General features: G+C 34.5%; 3 protein-coding genes across 10 annotated transcripts in view; 1 reads left to right on the top strand and 2 right to left on the bottom strand.

Moving 5' to 3' along the window:
• The window catches only part of LOC136026514 (large ribosomal subunit protein uL18-like), a 35,921-nt gene extending 27,752 nt beyond the window's left edge, over window positions 1-8,169 (top strand). Inside the window, exons 5-6 of the mRNA XM_065703147.1 lie at window positions 3,092-3,186; window positions 8,001-8,169. Of these exons, the coding sequence (XP_065559219.1) occupies window positions 3,092-3,186; window positions 8,001-8,118 (213 nt within the window). The 3' untranslated portion in view covers window positions 8,119-8,169. The remainder of the gene's footprint in view (window positions 1-3,091; window positions 3,187-8,000) is intronic.
• LOC136026520 (annexin A7-like) overlaps window positions 1-20,316 on the bottom strand; it is a 322,593-nt gene that overhangs the window by 70,802 nt on the left and 231,475 nt on the right. The window lies entirely within an intron of this gene.
• LOC136026516 (uncharacterized) overlaps window positions 12,044-20,316 on the bottom strand; it is a 59,660-nt gene continuing 51,387 nt past the window's right edge. For all 8 annotated transcript variants that reach the window (XM_065703151.1, XM_065703153.1, XM_065703152.1 and 5 more), the window contains one exon: window positions 12,044-13,347. In XM_065703151.1, the coding sequence (XP_065559223.1) occupies window positions 12,817-13,347 (531 nt within the window). In that variant the 3' untranslated portion in view covers window positions 12,044-12,816. The remainder of the gene's footprint in view (window positions 13,348-20,316) is intronic.

The raw sequence follows: 20,316 nt of genomic DNA, 5'->3' as shown, positions 1-20,316 counted from the left end.
TTCTATGCAACTGTATCTAGTTTCTCTCTGTCAGACTGGATTTTGGATTCGAGTGTGTGAACGTCAAAACGTTGAAAACTCAAAACATCAGTTCAACTTCAAAACGTCAAAAACGAACTTCATGGTTTTATGTATTTTAAGTTTTCTTTTCTCCATTATGGCCAGAATAGCTGTAATTTGCTGCTTTGAGTTGGTACTGATTTAATAATAAAATTTCATTCTTTTACAATAAAAATTTTTGTCATCTTTTGCCTTCGATCTTCGGATTTTGGGTGTCAAAATAATAAAAGATGATTGCATTAGGGTTTATTTGATGTTCCTACATAGCTTTGTCTGATGTTTTTATAGATTTTTGGGATATTATGATTTAAGCGTCAAAACCATGATGTTATTATTTTATTATTATTAATAATAAAATTTCATTCTTTTACAATAAAAATTTTTGCCTTCTTTTGCCTTCGATCTTCGGATTTTGGGTGTCAAAATAATAACAGATGATTGCATTAGGGTTTATTTGATGTCCCTACATAGCTTTGTCTGATGTTTTTATAGATTTTTGGTATATTATGATTTAAGCGTCAAAACGATCAAAAAGTTGCAAAAACGTCAAAAACGAACTTCATGGTTTTATGTATTTTAAGTTTTCTTTTCTCCATTATGGCCAGAATAGCTGTAATTTGCTGCTTTGGGTTGGTACTGATTTAATAATAAAATTTCATTCTTTTACAATAAAAATTTTTGTCATCTTTTGCCTTCGATCTTCGGATTTTGGGTGTCAAAATAATAACAGATGATTGCATTAGGGTTTATTTGATGTTCCTACATAGCTTTGTCTGATGTTTTTATAGATTTTTGGGATATTATGATTTAAGCGTCAAAACGATCAAAAAGTTGCCATGTCATAAATAGTTAAGTTTTTATGCTGTTTTTATTTTGTACAAATTGATAGTTATTTTTTAATTTGGGTTGACTCTGGAGAAATATTTGCATTTCGAATATCAGAATTATTTGCCTTCAATTCATGATGTAAGTTTCCCATTTAATTAAACTCAACCCTCTGTCGATCAAACCCCTGCAACAGGATAGGCTCAATAGTGTGAGTTAAACAGGGTTGGTTGAATGAGGATTGAGTTCAATTTGTGTTTGATTGGGTTGAGTCACACGCACACCATGAAGAGGTTATTGGTTGTCTAAACAAACGGAAGTTGTGTTAACTTTGAATTTGAGCCACATTTTCCAAGTTGCTTAATTTTAATTACTTTAATTCAATTTATTAATATAATACGCAGGCACGTACGCAGGAATTTTTTTCGGGGGGGGGGGGGCAAAACCTTCGAAATAGCAGATATAAAGTAGCACTTTTTTTAGTCAGTAATGCAAAAACCACGTATATCGGAAAATACAGATTAACTTTAATCTGTAGTATTGTGGCGGATGGGGGGAAGAAGACTGAAGCCTCAAAAGTACGTTTTAGGCTCACATTATGTTCATAGCGATTTAGAACCAGTGATTAATCTGTTATATCGCACTGAAAGGGAAATTTTAGGGTTAATTGTGCAATTTGGGTGCTGTGGGGGATAGTTCTATTGCAAAAACGTAGATTTTAATGAAAAATAATAGTTTCCAAAATTGATCCATTAAAAGCTGTACTTTATCCTGAAAAGGGGGGATAAACGCCCTAATGTCAAGGATACTTCTATTTTGCTCTGGAAAGCAAACTCACTTTACAAAACAAAATAACAGTACAATTGCTAATTACTTCAAAGAGGGTAAAATTTTGACAAAAAATGGTTAATAATTGGGCAGTGACTTGACCGGATAATTGCATGCTGTAAAATCCCCCAAAAAAGGCTTCACACATATATCTAGATTCTTAACAAATGTCCTACTTTTGCCAGAAATCCCAAGAAACCATGGGGAAATTATGCATTTCAAAAAATTTCGGGTGGGGGGGGGGCCGAAGCCACCCCCCCCCCCCCCTGCGTACGTGCCAGATAGTACGTATAACAACGGAGAGGCAGAGCTCGTGATTTTGGTGACCCTATCAATATTTACGACATAAGTAAAACTAAAACTAGTTGAAGATCCAATACCCAGGTCCACGGCCCACCACACAAAGCAGAATGACACAATAAATACCGCTATAATAAATGTATAAATGTTATGAATACTTACTGCAACTAGCTTTCTGGTGAACAGCTTTTGGCTTAAACACCTGCTTGGAGGATTCAAATGTAAAAATTATCTTTGTGTGTGTCCTGTCATGAACTTTTGACAAAAATGACTTAGGTAAAATTAGGCTCTTTTCTTTTTTGCCTTGAAGTGGCTACGATTTAAAATGACAGGAAGAAAATATGGCTATTTTTTTTATTATTTGAATAAAAAAGGCTACATGAGAAAAATTGATTTTAGCCATAAGATAAATTTGTGAGAGACCTTGGGGGTAATTATAATAACAAATAATATGAAATACTAATAGGATTGTGGTACCAACTGCGAAGCATTGTCTGAGAGTCGGCTGTCTCTTTTTATTTACCCCTTTAGGGGGGGGGGGTACTCCAAGGGGTAGTCGTTCAATGGTGTCTGTTGGCTCTTTCAATTAGATATAGAATAAAGTCAAATTCTGTGAAAGTTCCTGCATGATTTCTGGTAGCCCATTAGAAAGGCGAGTGTGTTTAAGTTTATGAAAAATGCGATTTTTGCGGCAAGTCAACAGCTGTAGCTTGTCCCGAAAGGATAAGATGTTAATATCATTGGAGACATTAGTTTATGACCTATCTATTCACTGAACCAAAAGTTTACGAGGTTACTTAGATTTCCTAAGGAGAATAATCTAAGTTTGCTTAGATAAAAAAAAAGCAATACAAATTTGAAAAATGTAGTTTGGCAATGTTTGAAACTCAATCGCCTCTGATGCCTCAGTAGATTGATTTCTTTGTGCCAATACAGGGTTCGGGGTTCGATTTCAGCTGCAGCACAGCCGGCGCAAAAGAAAAACTATGGTAAAGAAGCGTCGTTAATTCGTGTAATAGATATTAGGTCTAGCTCAATCTCAGCTATCAATTGATAACAAGATTGTTGAATTTTCAAGGCTGGTGTAAATGCTGATGCTGTTGAAGAGTTGTACAAGAAAGCCCATGCTGCTATACGTGCTGACCCTGAGCATAAACCTATTGTGAAAGACAGGTATGTTTTTTTCTCTCTCTCTCTCCCACTTTCTCTCTACTCTCACTTCCTATTTACACCTCCTCTCCCCCGTCTCTCTTAACCCCTTTCTCTTTTTCTTCCCTCCCCTCTCACTCACTCTTTCTTTTTATCTATCCAAAGAGTTGATAAACGGAACTATGTATTCTAATTTACTTTATTACTCAGTGTTTTTGTTATACAAATGCGTTTTGGGTTTTCCAGAAATTTTATGAAATTTCGTAAATACACGTATATGAACACAAAGTACAAATTGTTAATGCTCGCTTACGGCCGTTTTCCTGGATATTTCTGAGAACACGATTATCTTTTGGGAAAATCCCAAAAAATTCGGGTATAGTGGAACCGAAGAGTCGCTAGCTTTCATGATCCAGAAATCATGTTCACCAGGTGACTTGTGCCAAGTATGATGGAACTGTGTGGCAGATTTGGCACTGTTTATACATGGAAAAGGGGGCATGGCCAAAGAAATCATGCATGTGGAGCTCTGAGATGTACATCATATAGTGGAAAGTGGGCTCGGGTTGAAACGCTGTTTCTGCCATTACATAAAAATATATTTTTTTTTACCAAAAGTAAGGAGCACCATTAAAACTTAAAACGAACAGAACTTATTACTTATATGAGGGGTTTTGTCCGTTAATACCTCACTCTTTACGCTAAAATTTGCATTTGGTTCCAGTTCTTTAAGAATACCCCCTAAATCACAAAGGCTGTTAAGCTCAAAAAGGTAGCTCTTTCAAAGTACTAAAAAACACTTTCGAGTAAAGAGCGAGGTATTGACTTGGGGGGGGGGCAAACCCCGTCATATACGTAATAATTTCTGTTTGTTTTAAGTTTTAAAGTTGCTCCTTACTTTCAGTTGAAAAAACCGGTTTTTTTTTTTAATTTAATTTCTTAAATGATCGTTTTATGTATAATGCTGGGATTTCCGGTGCCCTCTGAATGGCAAATTCCCTTCTCCAATGAAAAATTCTTCCAAGGAAAGATCTTTCAACGTAAAACGAGGGGGGAGGGGGGAAATGAGCGTGGGAAAGGGACCATGTTGTCGATAATCTGCACAACCAGCGTCGGACTCTGTATTGGATGTGGGTGGCCTGAAAACAAGGCTTACGAAATAAATTTTAGGACGTCAACTGCCACCTGTTGGATATCGGACTTATTGTTGTCAAAAAGGCTAAAAACCTTTGTGTTTGTTTGGAAACGACCTGAAATGACATTCCCATGTCACGGCCATAGTTCAAAAGTGTGTCTTGTTATCACAATCATTTGCCCTATTGCTTCAATTCGCGATTCCTCTCTAGCATCTAAGGTGTATTTTTTCACTTACATTGGGCCAAATGTAAAATTCGGCTGACCGTCGTGGCGCCCTAGTTTCACCTCGACCCAGAGTACAAGCTCGACGGTATCCAAAATCAAGCGTTCAAAATTATTTTAGGAGCCTTTTAGTATGTTAATTATGAAGATCATCTCGGGTTAACATGCCTACCGACACTTAATTAAGGAATGCCTGGCGATGAAATGTCTGAAACTAATCTGTGCCCGACTGCGTGTCAAATATATTATGGAAGCCTGGTATTATTGTTTTCTCGATCGGGTGGCTTAGCTTGTCACTTGGCCCTATGCCACCTTGCCTCCCGATCACAGGCTAAGCTTGCCACCTGTTAATTTGATTGACCGACACTTGTCGTCATTTGTACATTACCTGTATGTCCTTAATTTTAATTCCAGTGTTTTAGTGTATTGTAAATAAGTGTGTTGTAAATGTGTTGTAAGTGTATTGTAAATAAGTGTATTGTAATATTTACATACAATTGACAGTCTGGTGTTAGCATGTTTTTATTGTAGAGAATAAGGGAGCTTTTTATTTACTCATTTTATATAATAGTAAAATGTAATCAATTTAACAACCATTAACAATTCAACAACTCGTTTCATGAGTTGTTAAATTGTAATGTAATTAAATTGTAAATGTAATGTAAATTGTAAATGTAAAATACCAATTTAACAAGTCATTTTAACAACCAATTAATCAATTTAACAACCATTAGCAATTTAACAACTCATTTTATGAGTTGTTAAATTGTAAATGTAATGTATAATTGTAAATCTAAAACAACAATTTAACAACTCATTTTAACAACCAATTTAACAACTCATTTTATTTAATAGTAAAATGTAATCAATTTAACAACCATTAACAATTCAACAACTCGTTTCATGAGTTGTTAAATTGTAATTGTAATGTAATTAAATTGTAAATGTAAAATACCAATTTAACAAGTCATTTTAACAACCAATTAATCAATTTAACAACCATTAACAATTTAACAACTCATTTTATGAGTTGTCAAATTGTAAATGTAATGTATAATTGTAAATGTAAAACAACAATTTAACAACTCATTTTAACAACCAATTTAACAACTCATTTTATTTAATAGTAAAATGTAATCAATTTAACAACCATTAACAATTCAACAACTCGTTTCATGAGTTGTTAAATTGTAATTGTAATGTAATTAAATTGTAAATGTAATGTAAATTGTAAATGTAAAATACCAATTTAACATGTCATTTTAACAACCAATTAATCAATTTAACAACCATTAACAATTTAACAACTCATTTTATGAGTTGTCAAATTGTAAATGTAATGTATAATTGTAAATGTAAAACAACAATTTAACAACTCATTTTAACAACCAATTAACCAATTTAACAACTCATTTTATTTAATAGTAAAATGTAATCAATTTAACAACCATTAACAATTCAACAACTCGTTTCATGAGTTGTTAAATTGTAATTGTAATGTAATTAAATTGTAAATGTAATGTAAATTGTAAATGTAAAATACCAATTTAACAAGTCATTTTAACAACCAATTAATCAATTTAACAACCATTAACAATTTAACAACTCATTTTATGAGTTGTCAAATTGTAAATGTAATGTATAATTGTAAATGTAAAACAACAATTTAACAACTCATTTTAACAACCAATTAACCAATTTAACAACTTATTTTATATAATAGTAAAATGTAATCAATTTAACAACCATTAACAATTTAACAACTCATTTCATGAGTTGTTAAATTGTAATGTAATTAAATTCGAAATGTAATGTGAATTGTAAATGTAAAATAACAATTTAATAAGTCACTATAACAACCATTAATCAATTTAACAACCATTAACAATTTAACAACTCATTTTATGAGTTGTTAAATTGTAAATGTAATGTATAATTGTAAATGTAAAACAACAATTTAACAACTCATTTTAACAACCAATTTAACAACTCATTTTATATAATAGTAAAATGTAATCAATTTAACAACCATGATATTTATATTTGAGTAGAAGCTATGTTCATTTGCGGCCTTTTTTTGTGTAAATTAAAATTGAGTTTGTACATCAAAATTCTGCTAAAATTGGATTGGGATAGGGCTGAATAGATTAAAGCTATGGCCGTTTATACCATCATCCAGAATCAAAACACTGCAGAAAGCAAGCGTTGGGCAATTAAGGTTTTGTTTTGTGGTACAAGCACTTTTTGCCATGTCCATACTTAACACCATTAGCTATATTTTTCAATACTATCTTGAGACTTCAAAGCGCTGTTCCTCAAAATTTCTTTTGACAGGGAATGTGTTTTGATTCTGGGTGTTTCTTATTACAGAGATCGATTTTAAAGTATCTATTATTTGTATTCGTATGACACAAACCAAAGAAATGGATACATGAATAAACATAGATTAACAAAGGAGTCAATTAAAAAAAAAAATATTGAAAATATAATGTCGTGAATGTCGGTAAGTCTTATAAGCCAATAGCTAATCTGAAAACTATGATGGGATGCTATCATAAGAGTTTGAAAACGAGTAACATATTTTTTTATGGCACTTGGTATTAACCAAGTGACATATAGCGATCGCAAATTCTGTCGGTCTGTCCCCGTTTCGCTACTTTAGGCACTTCCAGGTAAGCTAGGACGATGAAATTTGGCTTGGCTTATTCGTGTACATTGGTTTATTCGTATGACACAAACCAAAGAAATGGATACATGAATAAACATAGATTAACAAAGGGGTTAATTTTCAATTAAAAAAAAAAATATTGAAAATATAATGTAGAATATTAAACAAAGGAATGGATAAAAATGTTAAGTAAAAATAAATAGCGCATAAATCGTACATTGTCAACTGTATAGTTGAAATAAACCCTCTTTTTTTCTTTGCTCTCTTGTAAGCTTTACGCCACTATTAGTTCTATCTTATTTTCTTTTAATTTATATTATCTCCTGATCAATTAATTTGTCTGTAATCATAACAGCGTATTAAGTACATAAAATTACTGTCTCAACATCATGTTATAACAACCCGATTATGTTCACTATTGTTTATCTCCGGTCATATTTGGAAAGGGTTTTCTCCAATATTTTTTCGTTATCTTTGTCTTTTTTATGCTTTTGTTTGTAAGGAATTATCAAGATTAACACCTGGTCCATGCGGCCTTTACTGCGTATTAAACTGTTATTTATGTTTAATGTATTGTTGTGCTCTATAACTATGCTTTTTGAACTCTGTATTACTGGAGGTTCGTCACTAGTTAGCCAGTAGTTATTTTTTATTTAATCTATTGTTGTGCTCTATAACTGTGCTTTTTTGAACTCTGTATTACTGGAGGTTCGTCACTAATTTGTCATAGATTTCTTAAAATTCAAGTTTATGATTTTTATGCATTTTGAAGCGAAAATTCTGGTTTCTAAATTGTTGTGTTCTTTTATAGGAGTAAAGTGGCTAAGAAGAGGTTCAACCCCAAAAAGCTTACACTCGAGCAGAGGAAGGAAAGGGTGGCCGCAAAGAAGAAAGAGGTCCTAGAACAGATCCAAGGGGAGGCCGAATAAACCTCTTGATATTTTATTTTTCTTTTTTGAAAAATATAAGTGGTTGCCTCATTTTCTTTTATTCTTTTTTTTTGTCAAGATCTTTTTTGTGTTATATATAGGGGTGTTTTGCAGATTTTAAATTGGTAATTTTCTTAAGAAGGGTTTGAGTAGGTTTTACAGGCTGTCGAGATAAGTTTTTTTGTAAAAATGAACTTGCTGAACAGTGGGAAAGAAATATAGCATCTAATTGTGTACAGGTTCGACTGTTAAGGGGTGGGAGAGGTTTCGAAATATGAAAACACGAATTGTATTTCTAATAAATGAAGTTGCTTGATGCTGATGCGAAAGTGTTTTTTTTTTACAACCTTGTTGTATTAAATTGTCGAAGATCCGACTTTTGCCAACTTTTCATGCTATTTGAGCATGATCCAAAGCGTATATACAATTTGTGAGTTGAAACTCGCCAGTGTCACTACAACGCCATCTTGTGTGTGGCGTTTCTGTGCTTTTTTTTTACTGTGAATAAGAAGTAAATAAATTAAGGCAGTTGGTGTGATTCATAAAATTAGTGTCTGATTAGTGTGTCAGGTTATTAGCCCAAATGATAAATAAACTATATGGTTAGTTAACCCTCTTGACAGATGGCTTACCATTTACCGGTTGGTCTCTTGCTTTCGATGCACATGGTAGACATAAAGACAAATCTCTTTTGACAAAAAAGAAAACCAATTGTCTTTGATCACTATTGTCTCTGTCGTATTCTTCGCGTTCAACGGCAGGAAGGATCAACCAATAAAGAGATTCATGAGCGCTATAAACAACAGTGCCCAGTCTTGGAAATTTTAGACACAGCCACTCGTCTAACGCGCGAAGAGGGTCGATGCGCCTCAAAGTCCGCTATTAAAACACAGCTCGAAACTTGAAGCGTTGATCTGGAGGACAGAAGAGGGATTGGTGCATAGTGGTAAAAAATGACCTAAGAGCCGCTTTAAGGCTTCTGTCTCTTCGGTCGGCTGGGATACAGTGACTTGATCTACCATGTATAAGCTGTTGCACCAGCGTTGTCAACGCTCTGAGACAAATTATACCGGTTTTTCGACCAAAAATGTACCCCCAAAGATTCTTTGTGGTACAATTGTAGTATTCTGCATCAGTAGATTCCATTCCATGTTTAAAAATACTAGAACAAAGTAATATATTTTCGTATGAAATTTGCCAAGATTTTCTTTTTGTTTCGTATATGTATTCGAAGAAATTCCTTTTACCTTGGCTAACACCCCAAATAGGTGAATGGGGGAGCTTCGAAAATTCTAAAAAATTACTGGGTGAGTACAATCACACTGTACTAAAATATACCCACTAAATATTCAAATCTACCGTATTGTACCAGGATTTCTAAATTGTAAGAAAGCGATACGGTACAACCGTATTGGCAACGCTGGGTTGCATATGACCGTGCCTCATGGAAACCTCTGTTGGTGAAATTACAGATGCTGGGCGAGGCGACTCATCTTCTAGTGCCCCTAAAGAGTAAAGGCAGCCCTCGATTGCTTACTTTGTGCCGCTAAATTAAAAATTTTATTGATAACTGGCAATGCTTTTGAGGGGAAATCCTTCTAACATCTTTTCATGCTGTAAACGTTTATTCCGGTCAAATGAAGCAGAAGTGAAAGCTTTTGAAGATTTTCCGGCTTTTGGGGGAACAGAAAGGGACCTGTTGCAATAGTGAGTTGAGGAGACGGACTGCGGAATAAACTTGTTCTATATTAAACGTGTCTCTCACTTGGTTATAGGCGTTTACTCCCCCCTCGGGAAATACCCCCCGTGGATTTCCAAATTTGAGAATTGTATTAGTTTTTTTTTCTGTAGGGGGAATGAATTTTGGCACTTGTGTATTATGCGCCACAAGTTTACGCATGTACTAAAATTTTTTCCTCCTTCGGAAATGAAGAAATAAAACTCAAATAAAATTCTCAAATTTGGAGTCTTATTTTCCAGGGGGTAAACGCCGGTCACCCTCTCGCTTGTGAATATATTCATTTTATTAACGGTTTTGGGCAATGCTCAACCGCGCCAATCACACATGCCACTCAGCAAAATGGAAGTGGGCCATATTTTAGTGCTGTGCTATTGAATACAACCTATTAGAAAGATCACAGAACATTATGAAATGATAATTTAAAGAAGAATTGAAAAATTCAACTACTAAAAATGTGTTAAATTACATGTAGAGAAGGGGAAAAATAGGCCGAAATAAATAAGAGATTGAAAAAGGAAGAAATAATAAAGTAATAAAAATTAAGAAGAGTAGAAATATTCAAAGAAAATGTAGAATAGGAAGAAGAGAAAACAACTACACAAATATTAACATGATTAAAAGCAGAAATGGCTCAGTCCCAACAGTTCCTAAACTCTTGATGACAAAACTCGCCAACCACCGTCGCATCAAATGGAATATCTCTTTTAAAATTGCATGCTAAAGGAATTTAGAAAAGAAAAATCAATTAATTACAAAATATAACAAAAACTTGGTGAAGTAGAAAGTTAGATCAATAGAATATCATTGAAAAATATTGCATGATTACACCATTGCCTAAATCCAATATATAAACTCAAAGTAACAATAAATCGATATTTGGAGATCTATAAAAACTTTTTTTTTCCAGAAGCTTAGATTCATGATTTGATTTTGGCATGCACTAGATAACTTAGCCGTAATATAACTGAGAAAAGGGGTCATTTTCACGCCAATATAATTTCAGTTACGTGGAAAACACTAAGCTTTGTACTTACACAGGAATTTGACCTAGTAGCGCAAATAAAAGTCAGGTCTTATTGATTGGTGAGAACTCTGTTGTTTTTCGCAACATAACCTTGGTAATCGCTTGAAACGCATATGGTGTACTGCCTCCATTAATATTTTATCGGTCCAAAAACGTAATATTTTGACTCGAAATCATTAAAAATTATTTCAGAATTCGTTACCCTTTTTCGGGCATTCAACATACGGCACAAGCTCTCATATAGAAGCATTATGTATTTTTTTTTAGGGAGAGGGGGGTGGGTAAAATGTATTTTCTAAAATCTAGGGAGGGGGCAAACTTTCAACATTTTCCATGAAAATACAAAAAAAAGCATTTTTCAAAAATCAAATCAGAAGGTAAAAATGGCTCGCTAGTTGGCAAAATCCATTGCCACCTCCTCCCAAGCATTTATTTATTTTTCTTTTTTAATGAAGGTATTCCAACAGCAACATTATCCACATAAGTCGGTAAGCATGACAAGCCAATCTATAAAGATTGACGATGAATAACACGTTTCCGCATTTCAGAATATTGGAAAGGGAAAGCTAACAAATCTAGGTAGCACATGCACCCCCCCTCCCAAAAAAAATACGTCACTGGTGGAAACAGAGCTGATTTTTCAGTGATCAGATTTCCTGGGAAAACGCTTAGTATCACTTGCGATCAGCTGTTTTATGCTGTTTATTATTTGCTATTTTATTATTTTTTGCTGTTTTTTCTTAGACAATTTTGAGACATATAATTTCACTAAGAAATGTCTTGCAATAAAAAAGAAAGAAATAAGATTTTGGTGCCTTGTAACCAGCCACCCTGACTCCGAAAAATTCTATCAGTAGCACCTTAGCAATATCCAATATGAACTTCTGGAAGATTTGCAAATATGTCATTTTCAAGAAATAAGCTTACAGGCTAAACCACAATCAATTTTGAGCATGAACGGGAACATAAGCTGGAGCTCATTTAAAAAAGGCAAATTAAAGGGAAACACACTAAGAGCTAAATATAAAAGAAATTGTAAGAAAATTTCTAGACTTGAGGAGGGGCAAATACCCCCTTAGACCTAACTGTTCACATAACTTCTTATTGTAACCGTACAATCCATCCACTCTTATGTTTTTAGAGGGAAACAAGAGTAGCAATTATCGAATACTCCTTTAATGTTAAGTAAAAACAATATTTAAAATTGTAAAAAGGATACACATAAAATTTTCGTTTGAACATCTTGAACCTTTTAGACAGTGTATCTAAGACTCTTGACCTATAACCATACGATATAGAAGTCATTTAAAAATTCAAATTGGTCATCAAAAATAGTTACTTGTCCGATGCTGTTACTGTTGTCGGTCAAAGTCTAAACCAAATAACTATTCTTTTTTATTTGTGCACTCTTGGGTAGATAAAAAACAATTAGGGGTTAATCACAAATCATACCACACAAAATTCACCATGTTCACAATTATTTAATAACAACAAACTATATAACAATATCACAATTCATATAAAGTACTTAGGCAAGTTCCGTATTAAGCGAAGAGCAAGTCCCTCAGATTATCAATAACATTTTCGACATAATTAAGATTGGCAATGAATAACACGTTTCCACACAAGCGAATGATAAGCAATTACTTTATGTGATAAATTAAAAGTCATACTTTAGTCAGCAATGTGATATATAGCAGGGATAGCCAAACTACAGCTCACGGGCCACCTGGGGTACTTTAACGTTCAATGTGTTGCCCGGCAAACGAGTTGGCGGAGTTTCTTTTTCTTCATGATATAAAAGGTAAATAAGAAAAAATTCAAGTTCATAATGACTTGTGGCTCTCAAATATCTGAACTTATCAAATTAAGTGCATTTGACCGCCCTTGGTATATAGGTATTAATCACATTCATCAACCCGTGGTATATACTTCAAGGTGGTGAGGGTATCCCATTGGGTACCATTATACTATTTCTGTTATTGATTCCATTAGGATCGAGGATCAACTCCCTTCGTTTTGTAACTGCTTCGTAATCAAGGCTTAAGGGTTCACCATCACTTCGTACAAGGCCGTGATACATCAAACTCTCATTCGACATAGGGATCGAGAAATGTTCCAGTTCATCGTCGCTGCTGATTTTTCTAAGCCTTGGCTTAAACTTGAGCTCTTGGGGTTGCAGATGCTGATGAACAATCACTTCTGGAATGACGTTCTCTTGCTCAAACTTGGAATTCGTCCAGTGCACGACACAGCAGAGCACCGACCTGATGAAGATAATAGCGAAACCAAGAGCAGTCATGAGAGGACCGATTAGTCGTAATTCTTCAGTTCGGAAGCTTCTGTCACCCAAACCAACGAAGCTGATGATAATTCCTATGGCTGCAACGGCTAATCCGATGTATATGAAACCCATAGGTGGATTAGCCGCTTTCTTTGCGATGGTAACATCTTTAGTGGATTCCTAAGTAAAAATATTCGAGTTAGTAAGGGTATTATTCCTCAAATTATCGCATATATTTATTTGTAACTTTTTAGTATTTTTAAGCTATAAATTTCTCTTTGCATAACTTCTGAGAATTTATAGATTTTTACAAGGCTCTTCGTCACCTGAAACTGATCGGCTGTCTTACAGTTACAATATCTTACAACGATTTGCCATAATTCGGGCCACAGCTCTTGCCACAGGGCACACAATTATGAGAACGGGTGTTTTTTGAGGCACGGACTATTCGCCACTATTAAGGGCACAAGAATAAAAAAACGTCTTTACATTGAGAGATTTTATATTTTCTGCAATTGTTGGCTCGATACTCTACCCTCTTAAAAAAATGAACACCTAAAAAGTTTCTGGAACAGGACCTAAATGTAAAAAAAAACATATTTCAGATCATTTTAATTTTTCAAAGAACAAGACCCTCTACACAATTTTTTTTTCTTGAGGATTCTCCTTATCCCCCCTCCCCCTTCCCACTTCCTAGATGGTATGCAAATCGAAAAATTCATTTTACATTGAAAACTTTCCAATATTAAAATAAGAGCCCCCCTCTAAACATCTTTTCTTAACTGTTAGTCTAGATATATTATTTGAAATGAATCTAAGGTAACGGGTAATTGACCCCTCCCCCATTCCAGATTGATAAAAAAAAATACCTATAACGTTTAGCTGGAAAATCTTGACCAACAAATTAATATTATGAAGCTTCAGTCCCCCCCCCCTTTCTGCAGAAAGACTCATTGACTCTTTTCTAGGTAGTGTGCAGGTATTACTTATAACGGTGGTTCATATTGTTTAGAGACAAAATAAGCCACATGATGGTAATTTGTCCACTGAGTCTTGAAGATTTTAAAGAAAGCTCTCTGGTAATTTAAATTTGATTCATTATCTCAGTATATACGATCAGTAGTGTTTTGGCCCTATCCGGGACAAAATTGATGTTAATAGACAAAAAAAGCTTAAGGGAGACTTTTTTTTAATTCATCCCTTCTAATGCCCATATAAAATGTACTAGTAGAGCTATAGCATGCAATTTGAATGAGCCTTCTTGACAAACACTCAACCGCTAGTTCGATATGACGATATCCAGAAAAAAACGCAACAAACCAGCAACACGAAACCAATGAGTTTCGTAGATAGGGAACTGAAACAACTGTTGTAGGGTTCTCAGACATGCCAAACCTAGGCTAAGGGCCTAATTTTCTTAAACAACCCTTCATTTTTGGCGATGCTGCCCTCTCTTTGTTTTTCAACATACAAATTATGTCACTAAGTTTCGATAGGTAGCTCCAAATTCATTAAATGGTATACTCCCATAATTAGCATAAAAATATTTAACACATACGCATGATGTTTCCACATGTATGGACTTCACAGTTTTGGTTACTAATGACAAGCTTAAGGTGGATCTCCGAGGTTTGAAGCCAATGCTATTTTCCTATAGCAGTGAAATGCGTATTAACAGCAGACACGAGCAGATTCTTTGATGAAAAAATTATTGTGGCTTCATTGAAAGCTTTAACATGAATAGGCCGAACAAATTCGCATTTTTATTCTTTAGAGCTTCATAAAAAATTAATTAGTGGGGACACCTCTAATTTTTAAAAGTAGTAAAGTAGTTTTAAAATTCTTAAAAAGGGCCTAATTTTTAAATGGTGGCTCACTGCTCAATCTTCATTAACATGAAGATGAGAGCGGCGCATCGCAAGTACACAGTGAAATTTCGTTTTTGTGGAAGAGGAAGGCTAGGGCACGTTCATTGGATGAAGGATGACAGATTGCCAAGGATTGTTCTTTGTTGCTAACCGTGTAGGGCTAAACGAAAAGCGGATCCTCCTTGGTTGGATTGGGAGGATCTAGTAAGGAAAATGGGAAGATCCTGGGAAATTGTTAAGAGGGAGGTTTTGAAAAGATTAAGATGGAAGAGGAACGTGCATAGCTGTGTTGGTCTTAGGCGGCTTGATGTTGCGGTGAGTTGTTAGCAAAAGTAGTGGTTGACCAAAAGTGTCATTTCTCATGGGGCATCATGGTTGTGTTTTATGGTGCACCCTAAGACACCTGGTGTACATCCCGGAACACCACGTGTGTCGTACAGTTCTGCTACGCTTCGCACAGTCCCCAAATACTTAGCATACTGTCGAAAACGCTTGGCATAGTTCTGCCATACTTGGCAAGCGCCACCTTATGTACATGATCTTAGAGAGTTGTCAATCCATCGCATGCTTGATATTGTTTTCTGAAAGTGTAGGCTTTTGCTTTCATGTTTCTTTCCATTTCTGGCCTCAAGATATTTAGAATATTTGTTGCTGATGATGCTTGCAAACTAGTGGTGTCAGTTCCTGGACATTAGGGGAGGGGCAAACATTATGTTCCAAATATGGTTGCTTTTACATTTTTTCAATGTACGTGCTAAATAAGGTCATTTTAAGATAAAAATACCTGAAATTTGTTTTTCGGTATCTAGGAGGGGAGAAAATCTTGAGACAATGCCCCCTGAACTGTTGCCAGTATTGCAAGCTCCTAAGTAGTGCATACTAATTTAATATTTGTGTGTTTTGGATTATTTCCTCGACCCTGTTTGTACTATTCATTTATGGGATTTAAAAAAACTTTAAGCCATTTGGAAAATGTGTTTCACACCCCTAATATTTAAATAAATTTCATTTGTGTCACTTTAAAAAAGTCATGACAGCCCATCTGGTGTTCAAAAGGAATTAATTAGGATATCCTGGGTTTTCAGCTAGATAATTTTAGACAAAGATTTCGTCACGAACGTAATTATGCTTTATGGCAAGATTTTTGCTTGCTCTAGTAATTTCTGGGCGTCAAAATAGTAACCTACATTAATGTTTAGTACACGGGTATTAACTCATGTTTGAATTGTAAAAAAAAAGAAAAAAAGAAATTATTCTGTCATAATTCACTATAAATGTTTCATAAGATTTAACGAAAGATCAAGAATTTCAACTGGCAGGGGGGCATCTGTTGTATTTTGATTTGCTTTTATTTTATTAGTTTTTTTTACTGATAGATATTACCTTCAGACTAAGACTTAATGAAAGAGCAGGCATGTCAACTGGGATGGGGGGGAGGGGTGTTTTGAGTGAATATATCTTGAGATTAGCTTCAGACATTAAGAGGTTTTGAACCCATTAAATGCCAATTTTGGTGGATATCGAGCAACATTTATGATATGCGTGCTTAGTAGGTTATGAATTAGGACTATCATATTGCTGTGTTTTATTGACGAAAATTTATTCATTTAAGATTATTCTTTTTTTAATTCCAGATTGAACACGTTTCAAAGAGGAAGTTCCTATCCAGAGCCATATCAAAGATTCTTGTTCAGGAGGGGAGGGTATTTTGGGGAGAGGGTTCACAAAAAAGTTTTAAAACGCATGACAAATATATTTTTATGCATTTCCGTTACTTTTTTACGGGCCAGACAAACATTAGGGGGGGGGGTACTAAAACTTGGTAACCTCTCCGCTGAATACGGCTCTGATCCTGTTTATATGTACGAAGTTAAGGGGGATTTAGGATCCAATATATTGGACCGTCCCAATACATTGGGACGGTTATTGAAATGTATCTCTTCAATGTGCTTTGATTTTGAACAATTACGTTATAATATTAGCCTCATTGTGTTCAGACCTTTTGGAAATCCTTAGATCTCAACTTTTAGTGTAAATGAAACGATCCATCTTAAAAATTCTTAGTAATTAATATTTAATTATTTTGGACAACTCGCTGAATGATCTCTATAAGACCATCGTTTTACCTGTGCAAGGTTGAGGGCTTGGGAAAGGGTTATCGAGGAGGGTACAGGGAATAGGGTGGTACGGAACGGAATGAAGTTTTGTAGAATGTGAACTTAGTGACATTTGATTTTATACTGATAAAATTTAAACTTAGCCTAAAGATGAAGGATGACAGATTACCGAAGATTGTCCTTTTTGGCAAACCGTCTGGGGCTACACGGAAAGCAGGTCGTCCTTGTCTGGGTTGGGAGGATGTCATAAATAAAGATTTAAAGGAAATGGGAACTTCATGGGAGGGTGTAAAGAGGGAGGCTTTAAATAGATTAGGTTCGAGGAGGAGCATGCGTAGCTGTGTTGGCCTCAGGCGGCTTGGTGCTGCAGTGAGTTATTATTATTAGTAGCAGTAGTAGTAAAGTTTGTTAAGCATTCAGCAAGGAACGCTTTAATGCAATTTTCAGCGGAAATTGAAAATCATTTGTGAAATGTTTATGTTTTGGTTTAGGACAGGCATACTGCAATCTTAGTTATTTCAGTGCTTTAAATGTTTATAACTCTTTCCTAATTATACTTGAACGATCATGAGGTTAAAAAGGCGCAGCTTATTTATGTGTGCACAGTTAGTTTGGGGATAAGCAGCTCGATAAGTGGGATCCTGGGCCCAGGAACCCTACCTAGGGACCTGGGAGTCATTCAAATTGATAATCTTGGTACGACTAAAATACAATAATCTATGACTTGTGCATTTAACGTGTTTTCGCTTTAGACATCTATATTGCATTGTTGGATTTACAATCAGCAAGCTAAGACACCTTTGGATTTGGATTTTGATGGATGAGAGACACTATTTATTATACGTACTCAATCTGGTCTTATTTATTACAATAGTATGTTGATCTTAATGGTTTTCCGATAATTTTAATCATTTAGGATCATTCCTGAACTATTTCCCGAATTATCGATAGACAAAAGAGTTTGCCTACTGCATTCCATATATATTTGCTGGACAGGGCGGGGTTGGGGAGGGTATTGGAAAGCTGTAACTAAAGAGTGAAGCACAACATGTAGAAGCTAAAATTAAAAAAAAACACATGCTCTTAAAGATTAGTCTTGTGATAAACATATACCGTATTACACCGATTTAAAAATTATGATTTTCTTTCAGGTTCAACTGAACAATAATTTTAAAAATGAAGTGAATTTAAAAATAGCATGGAACTTATTCAAATGAAGTCAAACTGAAATACCAAGTTTGATGAAAACCATTCTTTGGTGGTTTACAGTTCCCACCTTGAACAACCCGAAAAATCACGTTTTTGGATGGGTACCATCCACAAATGCGTCAATACCTGCGGGTCTCTTTCTTTTAGGGTTGTTCGTCTTCAACTATCGCTTGTCGTTTTAGTTAGTTTTTGTTTATATATTATATAATTTATATATCGGCATTAAAACTCATTTGTTTAGAGTTTTGGTAACTATTTGCCCAGGTCACTCCTTACTTACGGTTCCCGTTACCTTTAATTGTTTGACGTCGAGTCTTGGGTTCGATTCCCGCTGCTGCAGGGCCGACGGAGAAGGGAGCATTTTGATTGAATTAATTCCCAGGAAACTAGCATAGATGCTGGGTGAGACGTCCGTGTCTATTTCCACGATAACGTTCATTCAAAGCTTTATTTTATGCATATATTTTGAGAAAGTTATTAAATTAAGCCTTTAAAATATATTAGCTGATTTTTTTTATTTTTATGATATTTGATCTTACTTGTCAAATTTAATTAGTTTAGGAGACCTAGACATGTGGTAAAACCAATTAAGAGACTTAACGAACCATAAATGTCGCAAGACTTTTGGTTTCGAAATAATTTTCTTTTTGATTTTAAAAATACAGGAATTTTCAATCAATTTACCAAGGGAAAAACCTTGAAACCAAATGTTACTTTTTGCTTCCAAGAAACCAGATCTAAGAAAACTGACGATTGGCTAATGGGAATGATAGAGGTTTGTACGCAGGGTAGGGGGAGTTTAAATCCGTTCCTTCCTAGCAAAAATCTGGAAACCTTTGAAATGCTGTTCGTGGTTGCTTAAACTCTCCGTATAATTTCGGGATCTTGGTGAAATTCGAATTTGTACCTTTCCGAAATAAAATCCTACATATCCTACTTGAATTTTTTTTTTTTTTTTTTTTTTTTTTTTTTTTTTTTTTTTTTTTTTTTTTTTTTTTTTTTTTTTTTTTTTTTTTTTTTACAGATAATCAGTACTACAATACAGGGGGTTGAGATTTCGTCGATTGGAGTTATTCAGTATATTTTTTTAGAGGGGGGGGGATTCGTAGAATTAGTGAAGTCACAACTGTCAAAATCCAGTAACTAGTAATTCAAAAAAGGTTATGTTTTATAGCTTACATTAGTAAATTATAATTTAAAAGGCGTTTTGTTACATAGCATTAATTCTACATGAGGAAAGAAAAGTTGAAAAATGTGTTATATATTTCCGACCGTAATGAGTAATCAGTTCGTCGTAAATGACAGTATTCTTTCTTTGCCTAATAGACACTATTTTATTAATAATTCCATTTTATTAATATATTCTATATTAATAAAAATAGTATATTTTTTAGTAATTAATAAAAAATAGTATTAATAAAAATATTATATTAATAATATTATATATTAATGTAAATTACTAATATATTCTATTTTATTAATAATTCTATTTTATTCTCAGAAGATCTTGAACAAGATACAATACATTTTTGAAAAAAAGAAGACTTTTCTAAGTATCTTAAGAACTAATTGAGGTCAATGAAAACGAAACAGTTCAATCGTAAGAGTTTGCTGAGCCTGAGGGGACTGGCTGTAAGTATCGTTTTTAGAGGAACTGTCACATACAAGGCCGTATCCAGGATGTGTTTTGGGGAGTTTTTAGGGGACGGTGTGTTTATAAAATATAAGAAAAACACATCAAAGTTTTTTAATGCTTTTTTGTTCCGTTTTTACGATTCTGACAAAAAAGAATGTAGAGGGGGGGGGGGCAAAGCTCTCTTCCTCTAGATACGGCCTTAGTTACATAACTTCAGTTGAATTACCACCCCCCAAGATATCATATTGTGCTTCCGAATGTGCTACATCCAATGAACAAGGCCTTATCCAGGAGTGTAGGTGGGTTTGATCCCCCCGAA

Source organism: Artemia franciscana, chromosome 4 (genome assembly GCF_032884065.1).
Source record: "Artemia franciscana chromosome 4, ASM3288406v1, whole genome shotgun sequence".
Classification (NCBI taxonomy): domain Eukaryota; kingdom Metazoa; phylum Arthropoda; class Branchiopoda; order Anostraca; family Artemiidae; genus Artemia; species Artemia franciscana.
This window is presented reverse-complemented; position numbering and strand designations above follow the sequence as displayed.